This window comes from Lagenorhynchus albirostris, chromosome 7, assembly GCF_949774975.1.
Source record: "Lagenorhynchus albirostris chromosome 7, mLagAlb1.1, whole genome shotgun sequence".
Classification (NCBI taxonomy): domain Eukaryota; kingdom Metazoa; phylum Chordata; class Mammalia; order Artiodactyla; family Delphinidae; genus Lagenorhynchus; species Lagenorhynchus albirostris.
Window position 1 is genome coordinate 94822431 of NC_083101.1, and position 22288 is coordinate 94844718.

Here is a 22288-nt window from a genome sequence, read left to right on the forward strand (position 1 = left end):
TTGGGAGGCATTTCAAACAGTGAGTTGTTAGGGCTTGAGACCCACAAATATTTTGAGCAGAGTGTTTGATCCCCCTATCTGCCAAAATACCCCCAACCACAATCTGTAGCATCTCATCTATGCAGAAGAGTGGCTCTCATTTTACCAAAATATTACCAAGTAACTTTAAACTGCTCTATTTTTTCTTTTGTGACACATGTACACATTCTTGTTAAATATAAGAAAATTTCTACTGTCTTTTGATAAAGCTCAATAAATGCTGACATACATTATTTAACTAGGTAAGTAAACAAATAATAATGGCAGGATTAAACATTTAAGAAGTCTGCCTGCCTGCCAGGATTTTTGGACCCCAAATCAGAGCAAATGTAGGGCCTCACTTAACCAGAAGAGAGAGTTAAGATTAAGTGAGGAAAAGGGTCAATGGGTAGCCAGCTATGAGTCCATATGAAAATTAAGCATTTTCTGTAAGTATGGTATACATGAAATGACACCCCACTACCCTAGTCCATGTCCAGAGTGCTATTCTAAGTATCGTCAGAAAAGTAACACTGTGTGACAAGCCAGATTTCTTGACAGCTAGAGGGGAAAAAAACCCCAGGAAAACCATGTCTATTTTTTATTGAAAACAACACAAACTGGAAATGACCCTTTAAATCACAGAAAATGAATCACAGGAAACCTGAGTCTTCTTTTGGCCATGATTACAAGTCCTCTCGACTCAGAGTCTCTGTCACTTGGAGACCTCTCTTTCTTTCAGAGATAAGTTATAAATTAACCAGCACTACATTACCTCAAGACTAGTAGGTCTCCTGCTCTGAGGTAACATGAAATATTTTTCCCCTGAACTGTAAGTGTGCCCGGTTAATCATCCTCCCTCTTGGTCGCCTTTAACTCATCTGAACATATGGATACATCCACTGTGTTACCAGCTTGTATCATGTGGTTTCAGTGTAAGGACTCGAAAACACTCCAAGCCCCGGAGGAAAACAAAAGGAGCTGCTGGCCCACGTGCTGGTGCAGGCACTCCCTCAGGGACGAGCACCCTCCCCACCCCCGCCAGCACCCAGTCACTGGGCTTCGACCCATGGGGTGTGTTAGGATCACCCCCCAGCAAGACTGCCTTGCTGAAGAGAAAACCAAGGGAAAGGCAAACATCTATACAGACAGCTGGGCAGACACGTTGAAGTGACTACAGGATGAGGTCTTTGCTTTCAGATACACTCCATTGACTTAATCACTCCAGGGACTTAATCAGAACTTGTTAGGAAATTAAATGGCGTTCAATCAGCAGCAGACTCCGATCCAAGTTAGGAGAGACGAGTCACTCAGCACACTCAATATTTTTCCCCATGAACATAATTATTTCCTACTCAGAATGGAAGTGGAATTTGCACATGTCACGGACAGAGCCAAGGGGTCCTGAAACGTCTGAAGGATCATGAAAACAAGGACCAGCACTTTATTTGCAAATTATCCTGCAGGAAATGAATGGTACAAGTTTATCAGCAAAGTGTACACACCACCAGACACAATCACCACAGAGCCCAATGTAAATTTTAATAAGCTCCTTTCATATGATGGCGATCAGCTGAGCAAACATCATAGTCTGCACAGTGTCAGCAGCAAAGGTGACAAAGAGCACAGCACTTGCTGTAGTACAAGGACACACATAGTAAGCAGGCCTGCCCCCTGGCATGGTGCCCATCAGCTGAGGTTAAGTCCACGCTTACCTCTTTCAAGGATTTTAGAATTGAGATTAAGAGTTCAATTTCTCAAATTAAAAAACAAAAGTTTCGGTGATTTAACAAATTCCAAGTCTATATCCTTTAAAGAGCAAGGAGGCTGTGGTGCAGAGCATGGGAATGCATGAAACAGGCAGTCACCCATGTGTCGAACTTGACTTCACTGCAATGAAGCACAGCTGCAGCGTTTGGGGACAGTGGGGGACCCCTGGAGCTGGAAAATAACAGGCGCGGGTCCTGGAAAAGGGGGACTTCTCCAGCACTGCTGGACTCAGCCCTGGATGCAGCCTCAAAAGGCAGTGTGGTTTGATCAAATGAACACAAAATAAAGCTAGCCCAAATTCGTTCAGGGAGCTGTACTGTTCCGCTCCCTTTTGCACACTGAATTCTACAGCTATTTCCCACACACTTCCTATCTGTCCCGCAGGCAAGGCTATATAGACTCACATACCCCTGGAGCGCCTCCATTTCTACTTGCTTGCCTGGCCAGGGGTAGAAAGGCATGATGTTTGTTAGAACGGGGAGAGAGGGGTGATGTGTTCACCTCCTTTCCTTACTGAAATCAGCTGCAAACAGCTTGGGAGAAGGAAGCAGAAAACAGGCTTCACTTCACCCTTAATCCAGGACGAAGCCACTTCTAAGGGCCAACCTTGGCTGCACCATTTTTTTTTTTTGCGGTACGCGGGCCTCTCACTGTTGTGGCCTCTCCCGTTGCGGAGCACAGGCTCCGGACGCGCAGGCTCAGCGGCCATGGCTCACGGGCCCAGCCGTTCCGTGGCATGTGGGATCTTCCGGGACCGGGGCACGAACCCGCGCCCCCTGCATTGGCAGGCAGACTCTCAACCACTGCACCACCAAGGAAGCCCAGCTGCACCATTTTATTTCTGGGTTAGGCCAGGGGGCCAGGCCACTTGCTAGGAGGGCTTACAGGTACAACAGTTCCAGGCCTCCAGCTGGCCTCCACAAGGCCTTTGGTCCCAGTCTCTGACTGGATTAATTCTCCACCATCCATACTGTATTCTAAGACTGACTACTAAAGAGGTCACCTGACAGAATCAGCAATGGAAAGGCGGTTTCTTCTAAAATCCAACATGCAATGATTTACTCAATACAAAAAGAATGGGGTAAGAGAAAAATTTCCACGTTTCCTTTTCACTAATTTTACTTATATTTGATAATTTTCACTCAGAATTCTATCAGCTCCTTTTCCAGTATGAGATGTATGTGTGTGGGTGCATGTGTACAATCCCTTGAAAACTTTATTTGGTATAACTTCACATTTTTGGTACATGGAAATAATTTTATTTTCATACTGTAGCACAGGAGACATACAATCAATATTTTTTCCTAGCGTGTGCAATATATAAATTATTCACATTAAGAAAAATTAAGAACAGAAAGCTTCATATGCAGGAGGTATTTAAAAATGTATAACTAATTTTGAATTGGTGTTTTTGACAGTATACACTATTAGCTTTATAAATCTGAATGAAAATGACGATATACATTTGAACAAGTACACACAGGGGTCCACTCCAGATACTTAATTCAGTATATGGATAACTCGCTCTTCACTTTGGTCGCTGGGATTCCAGATGCTGAGGCATACGTGAATCTGAAAGATACTTCCAGAAGTATATTTATTACACTGGCATTTTAAAGACTTCTCTTTCTTCTACTCTCCTTTATAACGAGGGGTCCTTTTCTCTTTAAAAGCAAGAAGACCTTCAAGTCTGTCTTTTGTTGGAATAGTCTAAGAGAAGCAAAACATTGTTATCTATGCCAAACAATAAAGACAATTGTAAAAGTTTAATAAGCTTTAACTAAGGAAACTAATTGGAAGACAATCTAAAATTTTGAAATCATTTGAACAATTTAAATTATGTGACCAAATTTATCATTCTAACTCTAAGATGTTTTTTTTCCCATTTCAAATATACTTGAATAAAATTGACTTTACAATTTTTAGACAATTTTAGGTCTACCAAAAAACTGAGCAGAAAGTTCAGAGTTCCCATATACTCCCTCAAGCCCCCCCACTGTTTCCCCTATTATTAACATCCTGCATTAATGTGATACATTTGTTACAACTAATGAGCCAATATTAACACAATATTATTAACTAGTCCATAGTTTACATTAGGGATATTCCATGGGTTTTGACAAATGCATAATGTCATGTATCCACCATTACATTATCACAAAGAATAGTTTCACTACCCTCAACATCCGTAATGTGCCGCCTATTCATCCCTTATCCCCCACCCCACTGTCTTTTCCAGAATGTCATATAGTTGGAATCATATAGTATGCAGGCTTTTAAGACTGAAATCCTTCATTTAGTAATATGTATTTAAGGTTCCTTCCTGTCTCTTCCTGGTAGGATAGCTCATTTCCTTTCATTGCTGAATAACACCCCACTTATACATGTACTACAGTTTATCCATTCACCTACTGAAGGACATCTTGGTTGTTTCCAAGTTTTGCCATTAGGAATAAAGCTGCTATAAACACCGGTGTGTAGGCTTTTGCATGGACACAAGTTTTCAACTCATTTGGATAAATATGTAACAACATGATTGCTAGATCATGTAGTAAGACTATGTAAGAAATGGCCAAACTGCGGTATCTTGTTTTTATTTGCATTTCTTAATGACATATGATGTGGAGCATATTTACCTATGCTTATTTGCCATCTGTACATCTAATTTGGTGAGGTATCTCTTCAGACCTTATACCCGGTTTTTAATGGGTTATTTTCTTACTGTTGAGTTTTAAAACTCTTTGTATGTCTTGGATACATGTCCTTTATCAGATATATGTTTTGCAAAGATATTTTTCCCAGTCTGTGGCTTGTCTTTTCATTCTCTTCACAGTGTCTCTTGCAGAGTAGAAGTTAATCTTAATAAAATCAAACATCAATTTTTTCTTTCATGAATTACACTTTTGGTGTTATATCTAAAAAGCCATGGCCAAACTCAAGGTCTAGAATTTCTACTATATTATCTTCGAGAAGTTTTATAGTTTTTCACTTTACATGTAGGTCTATGGCCCATTTTGAGTTAATTTTTGTGAAGGGTGTAAGGTCAGTGTCTAGATTTTTTTTTTTTTTTTTGTAGTTGAATGTCCAGATGCTTCAGTACTATTCCTTTTTAAGACTATCGTTTCTTCATTGAATTGCCTTTCCTCTTTTGTCAAAGATCAGTTGACTATATTTGTATGAATCTACTTCTGGGCTCCCTATTCTGTTCCATTGATCTATGTGTCTTTTCTTTTGCTAGTACCACACTATTTTGATTATTGTAGCTTTACTGTAAGTCTTGAAGTCAAGTAGTGTCATTCCTCCAACCTTGTTCTTTAATAGTGTGTTGGCCAATCTGGGTCTTTGGACTTTCCATACAAACTTTAGAACTGGTTTGCCAATATTAAGAAAATAACTTTCTGGAATTTTTATTGGGATTGCATTGAATCTATGATCAAGTTGGGAAGAAGTGACATCTTAATAATATTGAGTCTTACTATCCATGAATATGGGATATCTTTTTTTTTTTTTTTTTTGCGGTATGTGGGCCTCTCACTGTTGTGGCCTTTCCTGTTGTGGAGCACAGGCTCCGGACGCGCAGGCCCAGCGGCCATGGCTCACGGGCCCAGACACTCCGCGGCATGTGGGATCTTCCCGGACTGGGGCACGAACCCGTGTCCCCGGCATTGGCAGGCGGACCCTCAACCACTGTGCCACCAGGGAAGCCCCTGGGATATCTATTTGTTTAAATTGTGATTTCTTTCACCAGAGTTCCCTCTTTAGCCTGTTGATATGATGAATTACATTAACTGACTTTTGAGTGTTGAACAAGCCTTGCATATCTAAAAAATCTCACTTGGTTGTGGCATATAATTCCTTTTATATATTGTTGGAGGCAGCTTGCTAATATTTTGTTGAGGATTTCTATATCTATGTTCATGAGAGATAATGGTTTGTAGTTTTCCTTTCTTGTAATGTCTTTAGTTTTGTTATCAGGCTAATACTGTCCTCATGGAATGAGTTAGGAAGTATTCCTTCCGCTTCTATTTTCTGGAAAAGATTGTAGATAATTGGTGTAATTTCTTCCTTAAATGTTTGGTAGAATTCACCAGTGAAACCATCTGCGCCCGGTGCTTCCTATTTCGGAAGTTTGTTAATTATTGATTTAATCTCTACAACAAACATAGAACTATTCATATTATATTTCTCCTTGGATAAATTTTGGTATATTTTGTCTTTCAAGGAATTGGTCCATTTCATCTAGGTTACCAGATTTGTGGGCATATATAGTTCACAGTATTCCTTTATCCTTTCAATGTCCATAGAATCAGTAGTAATAATCTTTCTTGCATTTCTGATATAATTTTTATCTTCCTTTTTCGTTGATTATCCTGACTAGAAGTCTGTCAATTTTATAGATCTTTACAAAGAACCAACTTTTGGTTTTGTTTTCTATCTATTGTTTCCCCTTTTTCAATTTCACTGATTTCTGCTCTGAAGTATTATTTGTATTCTTCTGATTGGGGATTTAATTTGATCTTCTTTTTCCACTTTTGAAAAGTGCAAAGTTATTATTGATTTTAGATCCTTCTTCTTTTCTAATATACATATTTAATGCTATAAATTTCTCTCTAAACATTGTTTTTCATATATTCCCACAAATTTTGATAAGTTGTATTTTCATTTTGATTTAGTTCAAAATATATTTTAATTCCTCTTGAGACTTTCTCTTTGACAAATGTTATTTAGAAGTATACTGCTTAACCTTATTAAAAAGATTACATCTCACCATTAATAGGTGGGGTTCCATCTATCTTTCTGTGATTGACTTCTAGTTTAATTCCATTGTGGTCTGATGGAATACTTTGTATGATTCCTGTTACATTTGATAAGATGTGGCCAAATATGCTTTTAAATATTTTCTTCAGACTCTGAGGTTGTCCATTTGTAAGAGGTTTGTAATTTAGTTCATTCATGGTATATGTTCATCAATGACAGGTGGTAATTTATATATACAGACCAGGCGCAGAGTAACACTCTAGCTGTTGCTCCTAATTCATGATACTGCCATGCTTAAATGGGAGCTGACACAGTTTCCAATTCTCAGAAAAGGTAGAACAAAACTCTTTTGCTACTTTAGATGCCTTAAAACAAGCACCTAAAGTATCTTTCATTTTAAAAACGATGGAAGCGGCTTCCCTGGTGGCGCAGTGGTTGAGAGTCCGCCTGCCGATGCAGGGGACACGGGTTCCTGCCCTGGTCCGGGAAGATCCCACATGCCGCGGAGCGGCTGGGCCCGTGAGCCATAGCCGCTGAGCCTGCGCGTCCGAAGCCTGTGCTCCACAACGGGAGAGGCCACAACAGTGAGGGGCCCGTGTACAGCTTAAAAAAAAAAAAAAAAAAAAAAGGATGGAAGAAAGGAAGGGAGGAAGGAAGATTTGTTCCTCTATAAAAAGCCCTATTAATTTGTGAACAAAAAAGAAAACTACGTATATGTAATCAAACTAGTGAACTTTCAGTGGGTAGGAGGAAAGGCTCAGAACATCAGGAAAAGCCAATGAGTCTCAAATACTGATGTTTCCTGGAGGCACGTGCTCACAGCTGCCGTCTTCACACTTCTCTACCCTGGAGTGAGGGTTCAAGACCACACCCAGAAAACACAACATGAGCCAGAGAGACAGCTATAGCACAAATGGTACTAACTTAACTATTCTAAGCATTTTCTAAATTACATAGACAGGAGTCATTAGTATGTGGAACAGAATCAGTCATAAGAGCTGGTAACAGTCAAACAGCAGAAATAAATAATTTCAACACATCTGTATGATTTTTTAATAGTGTATATATATCATGGTTCAGTGATATATAATTTAGTTGACTTATACAGAAGGTAAGGGGTATCTGCATTGAATTTGTGGTTGTATTACATACCTGAGCATAACAAGCTTCTTCTATGGCTAATCCTGTTACTAAATCGACCTGAGGAAAAAATATAATTCATTTCAGCAAGAATTACTTTTAAAAATATGGTATACTCATAAATATAAATTCAAATTTAATAACTTTATTCCAAAAGAACAGAATTCTTTGATGTAATACAGCAAATCAGAAGTATGACCAGCACAAGAAACTCTGGAACCAGGCTGTCTGGGTTCAAATTCTGACTCTACCATATGGGAGCTGTGTAACCTTGGTTACCCAGGTTATTTAACCTCTCTTGCCTCGGAGAAGTGTATCTGAACAGGGAGTTAATTACAGTATGTATCAAATGGGGTTATTGTGAGGAACACATGAGTTAATCTAGGTGAAGTCTTTATAAACTACATAAGCTATACATTGGGTTGGCACATAGTTAGGGTCACATATGGGGTTATTGTGAGGAACACATGAGTTAATCTAGGTGAAGTCTTTATAAACTACATAAGCTATACATTGGGTTGGCACATAGTTAGGGTCATAAGGTCATATGTTGGCACATAGTTAGGGTCATATACATTGGGTTGGCACATAGTTAGGGTCATATAAGTTAGGGTCATTTTTGCTATTAGCATTGTTACTATTTTCTCTTTTTAGAGATGTTTTTTTAATTAATTCATTTTATTTATTTTATTTTTGGCTGTGTTGAGTCTTCGTTGCTGCGCGTGGGCCTTCTCTAGCTGCGGCAAGCGGGGGTTACTCTTCATTGTGGTGTGCGGGCTTCTCATTGCCGATGGCTTCTCTTGCTGCGGAGCATGGGCTCTAGGCGCGTGGGCTTCAGTAGTTGTGGCACGCAGGCTTAGTTGTCGTGGCTCACGGGCTCTAAAGCGCAGGCTCAGTAGTTGTGGTGCACAGGCTTAGTTGCTCCACGGCATGTGGGATCTTCCCGGACCAGGGCTCGAACCCGTGTTCCCTGCATTGGCAGGCGGATTCTTAACCTCTGCACCACCAGGGAAGTCCCAGCATTGTTATTACTATGTAAGAATTTTTAAAAACCAAATACTTTGTAAATTTTTAAAAATGTATTTATTACTAACATATTTAACCTCTTTTTACTGCTGTGAAGGCCAGGAAAATATAGTGGCTCTGGGTCTGCAAGGAAGAAATATCTTTCTTCAAAATTCCTGTAGTTAATTTATCCAAAATACAACTGCTGCAATGAAAAGCCCAATGTAAATGGGTACCTGCTTACTTCTCCCCTGTCCTGGGGCCTCCACTCCTTTGGAGCTATCTCTCCAGAGTAACCCCAGGGCCCCCTGCAGGGTTTATGTGTGTCTCACTGCAGAAAGCACATCAAGAAGTTAAAGATGGTCTCCATCTTTAGGAGGAGCTTTGAGCCAGGAAGTTCTCCTTAGAACATTTTTTTATAATATGATACTGGTGCTGAGAATACACAGAATGCCCTTTTCCTTTGGTTTTCTATGAACTACTAGCCAATAAATCTATTAACTCAATGGCATAAATAATAAGCATGTCATATGCTGCAGCGCATCAGTGAAATTACTGAATTCTGTGATTATGATACTGAAGCAACAACAGATATAAGCAGAATGCAATCACTGATGTAGCTAAAAAGAACCTCAGTAGCTTTCAGTAATCATAGCAGTGAAACAGCTATATTTTAGAATATTAAAAAATAATGGTGCATTTAAGTTAAATCTCCACTACCTATTCCAACAAGAAACTCAAACTTAAGGCACTCACCTCCATCCCTTGATTAATTGCTAATTTTGCCACTCTCATTGCAACAGGTCCCTAAAATTCAAATTAAAGAAACATTTTAATTATTTATGCAAATCATGTTGTACATCTCAGTCAAATTCAGAAATTCCCTTTGCTGGATCCATGGCATAGAGGCAACAATGGCTGTAAGATAGTTGACGGAAAATTTATTTTAGGAGCCTTGCAAGGCCTTAATTAAACAGCAATTGTAATAATCTATTGCACCAGCACGTTACACAGATTTCACAGCATGCTGTAGCACAGCAAACTATATGCTTGGAGGTCAGCAGGTGGTATGTGTCCAGTAGAGGGCTTTTAATTGTTCAGCAAATTTCCCTACAAGTTAAGTAGGAAAAAGAAAAGGAGATAAAGTGTTTGGCACAATAATACACCCATGAGTGGTTCGACAGAACCCTGGGCTTGAGATGAGGCTGACACTATTGATTAACATGGGATTCAGATATCATCTGTTTCAGGCAGTGGAGCTGTATCTTTCTTCCCTGAGCATCAATAACTAACCACGATGATGATGTGTTAGTAAAGATGCGTCCTCCAGGCAGTGCTCTCACATCACACAAAAGCTTCAAGTCCAAATAAGTCCTTCAGGATCTGTGAGGGTCACAGAGGAAAGAATTGGGAGTCCTCTGCGAGAAGGGACACATAACTTTGTCTTAGAAACCATAATCCTCCAGATGGAATTTGATTATTTGATCACATTTTAAATCCCTGAAAATTGTTTATTGGGTGATGAATTAGAATTCAATGGCATGTTTTTTTTTGTTTTTTTGCGGTACGCGGGCCTCTCACTGTTGTGGCCTCTCCCGTTGCGGAGCACAGGCTCCGGCCGCGCAGGCTCAGTGGCCATGGCTCACGGGCCCAGCCGCTCCGCGGCATGTGGGATCTTCCCGGACCGGGGCACGAACCCGCGTCCCCTGCATCGGCAGGCGGACTCTCAACCACTGCGCCACCAGGGGAGCCCCAATGGCATGTTTTAAAGCATCTTTTGAATTAAAATGCAAGAGGCTCTAAATAACAGGCACAACAAAGGACTCCAATAAGTGAATGGATAAATGTATGATGGCATGAAAAATGCCATTTTTCGGTTATCTACTTTAACCTATCTAAATTCTCTTCCTAAATCACATGATGAAAAATCTTTTTCAGAGACTGCAATTTTCCGAGGCTTAGGCCTCGGATTCTTAGAATCTTTCCAGATGTGATTTGTATGTATGTTACACATACTAGTTTTTTTTATTTCTTTCACGATCATCAATTCATTTTTTTTTTTTTAACAGAGTGCTCCTCTCAACAAGAAACTTATCCATTCACTTTTTATTACCAGTTGACCCAGACAAGTGCTAGTCAAACTTCCATATGCACACAACTCCCCAAGCCCCTGGTTAAAATGGAGATGCAGATTCAGGGGTCTGGCATGGGCCGGGGATTCTGCAAGTCTAACATGTTCCCAGCGGACGCCTGGACTGCTAGTCCACAGACCACACTTTGGGCAGCAAGGTTTATAAAACTGGAGAAACAGGAAAATGAAAATGCTATTAGATATAACGCTTAATTAGTTTCTCTTTTAAAATAAAAAACCAGTGCCTCTTCTTTATATACAAACTTTTTTCCTAAGATAGAAAAATGGAAGTAACATATAATACAGAAATCACCTAGAAATACTAATTTTATAGACGCTTTCTAATTATTTAGAAGACTAATCATTTAGTAACAAGGTCTGCAAAAATGAAGATTATTCCACCTCAAATTCTGTTTTGTAACTTTTGTATACAGTTTCACAGTTACACATTTTCCAAAGTCATTTGACATCTCCCTTCACCTGGGGAAAAATTAATTTCAGCAATTAATGTTCTCAGAGGCATGTCCTTCAGATGAAAGAGACGATGAGTTCTGCCTGGTTCACCACGTGGTAGGGTGCAGCCAGATGTCAGGTTGGAGGTGGGGAGAAGGGGGCTCTCGGGCGGGGTGAGCTGTGGGCAGTGATGGCATTAACAGCACTGCAGTCACAGGAGAAAGAGCCAGTTCCCAGGAGTGAGATAAGGAACCTGAACCACAGAGGTGCCAAGGGGCTAATGAGCCACCTGGGCAGAGCTCTGGAATAGGGAGCTGAACGCTCCCATCCAAGGATCAGGAGAGGCTGTGAATCTCAGAACTCGGGAGCTGATTTTTTTTTTAAAAAAACTAGTAAAAATCTTTTCTACTTGCTCTCTCTCCATCAGTTCAGAGTATAAGACTCTGTGTTACCTCATATGGGGAATAAACTATATAAGGTCCCTGCCCTGAAAGAGCTTATAGCTCATAACTTAACTGAGAAGGACTGAGGTAGCATCAACAGCAGGCAGTGTGGTTTTAGAAACCAACTCAAACGAGAGGACCCGTCTGACAGCTCTCAGGGGACAGGTACATCACAGCAGACCTGGGCCTTGTCTTACAACAAAGAACTCCAAGGATGCCTCCCGAAACTGGATGCGAAACTCCAGACAAATGTGGAGGGTGCATGCATTTTTCTAGAGACAGATTTCATGAGATTTCCCAAAAGGACCCATGGCCTTTGGTTACAAATACTGAGAAGTTACAAATACTGTTTGAGTTAGAGAGGAAGTAATTTTGACTCCAGAAGTTATAAAACTTTACACGCCATTAGGAATAAAGACAAGTCACTAATTGTTTACATAACAAAAATCCTTTAATCCATGATTTCAGAAGAAAGGAATATTTGAAAAATACTCCTAGAAGAGTGAGAGAACCAAGAAACCCCTAATACAGGTCCCTAGATGCGCTGTTGTTAATATTACTCATGAGGATTATGATCTGTGAGTAAATGTGCAGTGAGTCCTAGATTTGAAGTGTAATTGTGAGGAAGCATATTGTGCACAAAGGAGTTAAAACAATGCCTACATCACCATAAAAACAAACACAATAAGACACACAACTGGTGCTGTTCAAGCAGGTTATCTCAGGTTATGGGATCTCAATGAAAGCTCACTTGGCATAATCGACTCTGGGCTCCTTACTTGTGTTTCAGTTTGGGGGCGATCCAGTGTGACAGCCCATCCGTCACTGTTTCTCTTCATGTGTACAGTTCAGGTCAGAAGGGCTAACTTAAGTTGCTGGCAAGTTCTGTCCCACGTGATAAACATGTATGTGATATATTATCAACGTATGGCTACAACAGGGGCCTCAGATTATCTTCAAATCTTAAATTTTAATTCTGAAGGCTCTTAACATTAATCTAGTCAATTTGTTATAAAGTTATCTAAAAAGAGTAAAAGAAGGAAATGCAATTAAAGTACCTGAGGTAAAAACTCTCTTGCTAGGTCCAAGGCCTTTCTATAGGCAGCATCACCCTCCTGGTTCTGTTCCAGAACATGGCTGATCAAGCCCACTGCTTTGGCTGCTTGGCCATCGAGCACACGTGCAGAGAAGATGAGCTCTTTGGCCAGGGACATCCCAATGGCACGTGGCAGTCGCTGCGTGCCCCCTGCACAGGGGATGAGACAGAAAATGCAGGCAATGATTTGTCACCCTTTCCTTTTAACACTTCAATGTTTCATTTCTTCTTTTATAAAAACAAACCAGGGCCAGAAGTTTATATGTCAAAATTAGTAACTGGAAAACTACTTCAAGACAGAACCTAATTTCTTAATTAGTTTATAAAATTATTAATCTCCCAAAAGTACTTAAGAACCTTATATCATTATTAAGTGATCCTGACACTGACCATTACTTGCACCATGGCTGGTGTGTTCCTGAATCCAGTCCACAATCATTACCAAGTCAGGAACCACAGGGTGCACCGCAGTTGAGGGGGTCAGGGGCTGGCTGGGGAAGGAGTTTTCTCTCCCTCAGAAGGTTCACCAGAGGAATGACAGGTCCATCAAGCTTGGTATTTCGCTTTCAGTTTAGATAAAACATCAAATTCTGAGCAATTCAACTCATGTGCTTTTGAAGACTCATTTACAATTTACAGTAAATGAACCATAAACTAATTTTAATTTAACGAAAATAAAAACAGATAATTACTCATGAAAATAGGCTTTGTCCCGGGGTTTTATTTTTCCGTGCAAGTACTAATCATCCCCTGATGCATTAATCCATTAGATCCATCTATCTGCTCACCCCAATATCTTTGAGTGAAGAGACGGGGATCTCATTAAATAGAAAGCTGGACAAAAAGCAGGTAATATTCTGACTCGGAGCTTCAATTTCTACCAATAAGAATATGAAAATAGCTGCAAATCCTAAATCTTATAAGTCTTATCCTTAAAGTGGCGGCTGGACTGCCCAGGAGGCCAAGGAAAAGCTGACTGCGAAGGTTCAGAAGACAAAAAGCAAACTGATGGCCAAACATCGGAACAAGCTCACTGTGTTTCTCTGGCCCATAAAGTTTAAACTTTTTTTTTTTTCTGCACTAGTTACCAACATTTATAAACTGGATGGGTAATTTCATATAAAAGCTAACTTGTACCTGGAAGTTAACTGCAGCTGCACCTTTTAGATGCAGTGCACTCGAGTCTGCCACAGCCTCCACCACTTCCTGCTACTCCAGTACTACAGACTGAGAAGTTTTGATTTTCTTTAAGCAACATTAAAAGGCAGGCAAAATATACTCTTATTCACATCTCAACCAAAAGTGGGGGGGAGACAAGTTTCAAGAAAGCATATTTCCCTTCAATAATTAAGTACATTCCTACATGTTCAACAAACAAAGCACGCCAGCATTGGAAGAACATAGCTTATGATGCTATTATTAAGCAACCATGTTGAGAACGATGACCATGTTTTGAAAATACAGGTGATTAGAAAAAAAAAAAGAAACAAAAATAAACCTCAAAAGGATTGACATTTTCAGTAGGGATTGTTTTTGAACATTAAATGAGTACTGCTTCTGTAAATTGCAGTTACTTACTGCTCACACAGCCCAAGCAGTTATAGATGGTAAGTTTAAAGGTATTTTACACAATGTGGCAACAAACACGTGTGAAAAAATGAAGCACTGACAAATTTAAATTAACTGTAAACAATGATGTTGCTCAGTGTAGTAAAGATAGGTCTGAAAACTTACGGAACAAGCTATATGGGACAGACAAGTTATTTACAGTGTTTCCAATGGCAGCTGATTAGAACAGAGATATAAATAATACAACCCAGATAGCTATATTTACTCATGGAGCTGATGAGGATTTTCATGAGACTAAAGTACTTACGGATATAGTATTCATGATAAGCACATGTTAGGAAATGATTCTCTGTTGTGTTCTGTGAAAAGTTTAATGTAGATTGGTCGAAATCAACAAATGTGACCCTCAACAGTCATTGTTAGTGCTGCACTTTTTATTCAAAGGAAACTCAATATTTTGCAAGTCCACTTAAGCCGATTCATCATATTATTTTGTTTATGGAATGATTCTCCAGGAATAAAGATTTTATAAATATTTAACAAAGGAACAGTCATGAAACTAACACCATGAAACAGAGCTGAATGGCACTGAACTCTAAGCTTTGATGGATGAAATGGATGCAAACCTAACTGTCTGCTGCAGGGCATGATGTGAGTGTGAGAGGCTTGGTGCTGAAGAGACCTTTCTGTTCTGTTGAAAACACTGCATCATAGGATCCAAGAAAAAATCCTCAACTTGGCTCACCAACTAACACTGCATCCAAGATTTGGCTTTTTTGGTTGACATCACAAGCTATCTACTCTAGGAACCTCATGTAAGTGCAATCATACAGTATTTGTCCTTCTGTATGATGGGCAGAAGGTATGTGTCAGAACTCCATTCCTTTGTAAGGCTGAATAGTACTCCATTACATGAATATGTTTTGTTTATTCTTTCATCTACTGAGGAACACTTGGGCTGCTTCCATCTTTGGCTATAAGGAATAATACTGCTATGAATACGTGTACACAAACATCTCTTCAAGACCCTGCTTTCAATTCTTTTGAGTAGATACCCAGAAGTGGAATTGCTGGAACATACAGTAAATGCATGTTTAATTTTTTTGAGAAACAGCCACACTGTTTTCCATAGCAGCTTCACTATTTTATACTCCCACCAATAGGGCACAAGTGTTCTAACTTCTCCACATTCTTACCAACACTTGTTACTTTGTGTTTGTTTATTGATGGTAGCCATCCTAATGGGTGTGAAGTGGAATCTCATTGTGGTTTTTGATTTGCATTTCCCTAACAACTAGTGATACTGAGCATCTTTTCATGTGCTTATTGGCCATTTGTATATCTTCTTTTTAATTGGGTTGTTCTGCTGTGGTTGAGTTGAAGGAGTTCTTTATATATTCTGGATATCAATTCCTTATCAGATACATGACTTGCAAATATTTTCTCCCAATTCATGGGTTGCTTTTTCACTGTTGACAGTATCCTTTGAGGCATGCAAGTTTTTAATTTTGATGAAATCCAATTTATCTATTTTTTCTTTTGTTGCCTTTGCTTTTGGTGTCACGGCCAAGAAATAATTGCCAAATCCAAAGTCATAAGTTTTTCCACTGTTTTCTTCTAAGTTTTGTACTTTCAACTCTTACATTAAGGTATTTGATCCATTTCGAGGTAATTTTTGTATATAGTATAAGGTAAGGGTCCAACTTCACTCTTTTGCGGGCAGAAATCCAGTTTCCCTAACCCTACTTGTCAAAAGGGACATTCTTAAACAGTTACACAAATATGTGATTTAATTTGCTCATTCTTACCAAAACTTTATCTTTAGGAAACCTGTTTGGTAAGAAATTATCTGGCCCACTTTCATATGCTGCATTCAGTTTGCAGAAATCAAAGACTGATAGTTTGAACTATAGTTTTACTTTATGGAATTAAAGGTAACTGACCCTTCACTGGCTCCAGGTATATAATTTCAACCTTTATAAAAATGATGTGACCTGTTCAGTTTGCCTTTGTCAATTAATACTGATAGTGTGAGCAACGAGCCGTACAAATGGAAGTTACTGAACTGCAGTGCAATACGACACAAAAAACTGAATATGATTGATGTGGAATCTCAGACTTCTACAACCATCTCAGGAATAGTTACTCCAAACAGAAATTATTTTTATGCCAACATTCTAGTCCAGTTTGGAAGTACTTCTGCTTATGAACAGCTATTTTCTATTATGAAATAAAGCAATTAGCTCATTAGGGAAGCAAGGTTCACTATAGCATTGCATCCTGCAACTCGAGAGACAAGATGTGCCACTGAGACCTGGTGTGGAAGAAAAGGCATCAGATATTTTAAGTTCCAAATACAAAAAGAAGTACTAGAGAGAATTTATTTCAATTCATCTATTATTAATTCTGAATACTAAATTCCAATATTAGCTTAGAGTTAGGTAGAAGTGAAGACAGTGTGCTGTATTTCTGTTGGTTGATTTTCTTACACCAGGCCTGCTTCTATAGATCACACAACCTGCTTAGTTCCAATAGGGATTTGAGTTCAGGATCACTAAAGTGCCATCTCTAGATACAGTCTTGATGATTGGAGAAATTAAACAGTAGAACTAAAAATAGGGTTGTCCCCAGTGGAATTAAAATCATTCCACTCTGACAGCCACCCTAATGTATTCAAAACCACACAGGTCTGAGACTCTATTCAAACTTACACTAGTGTCCATCCCAAGAGCTTCCAGCATGGAGCCCTGACTCCTAGTTGGGCCCTGCTCTGAGACTCACAGAGTTTTAGTAACTTGCCCAAAGTCACAAAGTTAGGTTGTAGAAATAGGATCCAAACCTACCTCTGCCTGATTCTTATCTACTATGTGGTAAGACAGTAAAGAGCAACTTATGAAATAAGTTTGTAAGCTGCTTGATAGAAGGTATGGTATATATAAGTAGGTACATAATATAAGTAGGCATATACATATATCAAATGTATCTAGAAAGTTGTCTCTGTGGGATCAGCTGATAGATAATGATCATTTTTTATTCATTTTGCCTGGTTGTATTTCAAAACTGTTCTGCAACAGTAATATGACACTGTAATAGGAATAAAAGTGCTACACTAATTTTGAAGAGCACAGTACAAGGAGACAAAGAGCCAACCACCTGGTAAAAGCCTCTCAAGCCACTTCCTGCCTGTGTCCCCAAGAAGTTCTCCAGGATCTGGGAAGCCTCAGCTCTCCGGGGTTGCAATGTTAACACTAAGGGACCATGGTATCAGGAGGTCATACACTCCCGTGACACTCTTGGCAGGTACCCCACAGTACTACCAAATACGAGAAGTATGAACGGAAGCTGAATCAGCTGTATTTCTGTCAGTTTTCACAATAACTCACAAGGCTCCTGCTAAAATACAAGTAATTTAACCCTTTCCAGGGGCAGTAAATTCAGAGCATGTTTTGCTTCCACAAAAAACAACTACTGTTGAGTCACTTCATCATCTACCAGAAAAAGGCATTCTGTGGTGGCCCATGAATCCTCATGAAGATCCATCGGAGTAGTAAGCAGAAACAGCGTGACAAAGCCACATTACTATGAAGAGGAAGCATCTTGGACACTGACCCTTCCCTTGCTAATGTGGGAATGCTCAGAAAATGCCAGTTGTTTTCTAAGGCTTTTTGCTTTGGCTCTGTCATCAAGGAGATTCTGATTCCGTGGGTTCTGCTGACCCACTGCTATAAAACATGAGGTAGGAGATGATTCATTTTTAATGAGGCAACAGAATTTACATAACCAAGTGAATATGCACCATTTCAGAATAGTCACCCCAAACGCTGTATACTTGTTATTCAGGACCATTTTGGAATTCCTCTTTTGGAACTCATTTCCAAAATGACACATTTATTCACTCATTCAAGTAGTTATTGCAGCTTCCTGTTCTGGGCAGATGGATACAGCTGTGAACTAAACAAACCCCGGCTCCCAGGAGCTGACACTCCTGTGGGGAAGCCCACAATAAGCAAATAAATACATACTGTTAGTTGGAGAGTAGAGTGTATCAGGGTGTGGGGTGTATACAGTTTAGACAGGATGGCCAAGGAGGGGCTCGGAGGAGGTGACACTAGAGCCAAGAACAAAAGGAACCAAGGAGTGGATACTGCACAGGTCTTGTGGGGACCATGTCTGACTCACAGAGCAGCACAGGGAGACCAGAATGGCTGGAGCAGGCCCAGATCCCATAGGTCCCCTGGGCCTGGAAGGACCTATGGACTACTGTGAGGATGACAGAAAGCCACGGGGCATCTGAGAGCATCTTCTGAAAACAGTGGTGTGGGAACATCAATCACTAGTGAAGATTTGGGTTTGAGGACAAGCTATGGTCATTATGAGCCACGAAGATGGAGGAGGTAGGTAGATGTTCACTATTTGTGGCAGGGCTCCAACAGGCTCAAAGAGAAATTTCAGAACAACTACCCACATGCTTTCGATGTCTGTCATGTTTCGGCTGCCCAACACCCACTGCCCCCATTAAAATCCTGGTCTTGCTTTTGGAGAACACTCCCCCACATACACCCTGCTGTATTCAACCTGGGACAGTAAAGAATCCCTCCAGTGGAGACCAAGATCCTCCTTCTCTCTGCCCTGGAACAGCAGGGCAGGCATCCGAGTCACGTTTGGTCCACTGGATGTTATTTCTCAGGACTAGGAGTCCTGAATGGGTGATCTTGTAACATGGAGACTTTCTATGCTTACAGGCAATGCAGGGGCAGCGATGTGCCAACCTGGTGATTCTTGTATTGTGTTCTTGCAATGGTGCAGACTGTGTGTTTCCAGGGCTCCTAAGGTCTAGTTTGGGCTCTAAGCCTTATTCTCTAGCCAGCTATTGATTCTGGGAACCTTGCAATAAATTTCCTCTTCATGTAGGGTAGCCAAAGTCAATTTCTACTGTGTGCTTTCCAATATCATGAATGATACAGTGACATACCAGGAGTTTTGTTTTTCTCTCTCTTTCAAAAATAGTTAGATGAAGCTGGATGGGAGTTTATTTGTTCTGCTTTTCCCAGGTAAAATCCATTCGTTCAATCTCTTAATTTATTGGTCAAGTGACCCAGTATGTGCCAGACGCTGTCTCAGGTGCTGAACAAACAGTAGTGAACCAGATAGGCCGTCCTAGATCTTACAAAGCTTACATCTTACATAAAGAAAGGGAAGAACAAGAGCAATAAACAAGCACATGGACAAGAAAGAACTGAGGTTGTGGTGAGTGTTACGAAGAGAATTTAAGGCCGGGAAAAAGGTTCTGAGATAATCATAAGATGACTAATTTAGATTGGGTGGTTGGGGAGGCTCACGTCTGAACGCTAACAGGGCAGCGACATGATCAGACAGAATACCCAATGATGAGATCAGCCATGCAAGGGCCCTAAGGGGAAGCCAAGCTCAGCACTGAGGAAGAGAAGGAGGCCACTGTTGCTATGGCAAGAAGGCTGTGAGGGAAGTGGCAGAAGTGAAGTTGGACAAGCAGGGTTCAGATCACACAGACGCAGTGTAGTTTTACATCTTACTCTATGTGTTATGTAAAGACACCAGAGCATTTTGAGTGGAAAGTGACATAATTCGATTTGTGTTTTAAAAGATCCTTTGTAAGGCTGGCAGAGAACAGACTGTAGGGGCAAGATCAAAGTGGGGTGCCCAGTTGGAGACTACTGCTGTCCTCCAAGTGAGGTATGATAGCAGCTTGGACTGAACTAGGGTAGCATAGGCAGGGAGAGGGGGAGGGATTTGCGGTGAGTGTCCAAAACTGCCAGTAAAATGGATGTAGGGAGAAAAGGAAATCAATCTAATGCCTACATTTCTGGTTAGAGTGTAATTAGTAAGCAGTGCCGTTTACTGACACTGGGAAAAAGGAGGCAGCAGGGGTGTACTCTGGCCATGTTAAGTGTGGGGTGTCTTTTACATACATAAATGGAGCAGTCGAGCATGTGACTGGATATGCAGTCTAATGTTCATTAATAATCACTATCATACAGATGGCATTCAAAGCCAGGGGCCTGGATGTCACCTAGGGAGACTGTTTAGATAGAAAGGAGCAGAGGAGGAGTCAGCAAGACGCTGAGAAGTGCCCACTGAAGTGAGTGAGGTAGCAGAAATGCAGGAGGAAGGTGGTGCTCTGCTGGACACCTACCCCCACCACTACTCCCCCAGCCTTCTTCCAGTGAAGTCAAGTCTGTAGGGGTCTTCTAGGAAAGACTTTCCTCACTGAAATAAAGACTCCCAGGAATAAACAGGCCTTCTCCCAGTATGCTTCCATGTCTACATGTGACACCTGGAGCAATGACAGCCACCTTGTGACCATAATGGAAGCCAGCAAGGGCAGAATCATCAAACTAAAGATGGCACAGCAGAAAGACGTCACTAAGCTGCTGAACTTACCAATCCGGAGACTGCCCTATGCTGTGACTTCCTGTGATATTACACTGTATTTTCTTATTGTTTAGGCCTCCTGAAATACGGTTTCCTGTTATCTGTACCAAAAATGTCTGCAAGTGTAGATGGATTAAGCAAAGAGATCTGAACACACATTTTGGAGAGTAGAAAGCAAACACACTAGGGAAGTAATGGCAAGACTGCTGGGCAAAACCAATTACACACTGGAGATTTGTGGCCATGAGATGACTAGCATGTTTTTTTCTAGAAACTCCTAGCCGACTGGGGGCAGGCACAGAGCAGGCATGTAAGCTGGAGCTTCACGAGACAAGTACAAGAAAAGACGAGCTAGGTCATAGCAATAGTTGACATGTACTGTGCAGACACTATGTAATAATACCAGGTCAACTGTCCTAAGCACTTCATAGGTATTTAATTAGCTCATTTAATCCTTATAATTCCCCTATGAGGTGGGTGCAAAGGTAGTTAAGGTCATTTGTAAGTAAGTCATGCCACAAAAGACCATGAAATCTAAACTGGATGAGGAGAGGAAGGACTTGGCTGAGAGTGAAAATGTCCATGGACGTGATGATTCGATGAGATCCAAAAAGAACTGGAAAGTTAGGATGTTGCAGAGTGACATGCAGGGATCTAGATTCAGAATGGAGCCATTACTGATGATGCTGAAATCTAGGGTACAACCATGAGGGTACTGGGCTAATAAGATAGATGGTAGGAGGTGAGTTAAGAGGTAAGTTGGGTCGTGACAGGAGGAAGAGCGAGAGTCACTGCTGCCACCTGATGAGCGTGGAGGTCAACAACAGCGTGCTGATGACGAGCAAGCAGACCTGCAAATGCCTGGGGTTTGTTCACGTGCAAATCTATTCTCTTCTTGGCACTCAGATTTGGGAAGCAGGTAGCTCTGAACCACTGTCTGAAGCCACAGACAAACTAACAGGATGAAAACACTCAAAATGGTGTCTGTCATATCTTTTGCATGTGACCTATCAATAATACAAAAATGAGTTTTCAAGATCAAAAGGCGGTTCCCTGGCATCCTCCAAAGGTGACTAAGAAATTTTTAATCTTTGAAACCACCACAAAACTGACAACTTTTAACACAGTTGAAGTATTAGACTCCACTGCAGTTTTTAATCTTTACTGATGCTCAAACTACCCCATCTTTGGTCAGTGGGAACTTACTTAGATTGGCTCTAGGGTCCTACTGACATGACCTTAATAGTCTTTGATAACTTGTTACTTGGTATCACAAAAATGTTCTAAGCTCAACTTGAACATCTCCTCCCCAGACCTTGAATCAGTCACTTTCCCAGAGCCCTGATTCCTTTCAGTGGAGCTGCATTTAAAAATTTAACACTTCTACTCATATCGTGACCAAGCTTACCTAAAATAGCCATGATTTCATATGCATGTTCTGTATATTCTTTTAATGATTTTGCATTGAGTTTCAAGATTCTGCTTCTTCAAACA

At 40.5% G+C, this 22288-nt stretch overlaps 1 protein-coding gene across 8 annotated transcripts in view; it reads right to left on the reverse strand.

Annotated features, from left to right (window-relative positions):
• Positions 1 to 3024: 3024 nt before the first annotated feature.
• Positions 3025 to 22288, reverse strand: part of AUH (AU RNA binding methylglutaconyl-CoA hydratase) — a 161288-nt gene continuing 142024 nt past the window's right edge. For 2 of the 8 annotated variants that reach the window (XM_060155554.1, XM_060155547.1), the window contains 4 exons: positions 12777 to 12964; positions 9448 to 9498; positions 7699 to 7746; positions 3025 to 3498 (listed from right to left, as the gene is read on the reverse strand). In XM_060155554.1, coding sequence (XP_060011537.1) covers positions 3421 to 3498; positions 7699 to 7746; positions 9448 to 9498; positions 12777 to 12964 — 365 coding nt within the window. In that variant the 3' untranslated portion in view covers positions 3025 to 3420. Of the gene's footprint in view, positions 3499 to 7698; positions 7747 to 8308; positions 8657 to 8780; positions 8836 to 9447; positions 9499 to 9984; positions 10075 to 12776; positions 12965 to 22288 lie in introns of those variants that run through there. The other 6 variants (XM_060155551.1, XM_060155550.1, XM_060155548.1 and 3 more) reach the window with 6 other exon arrangements.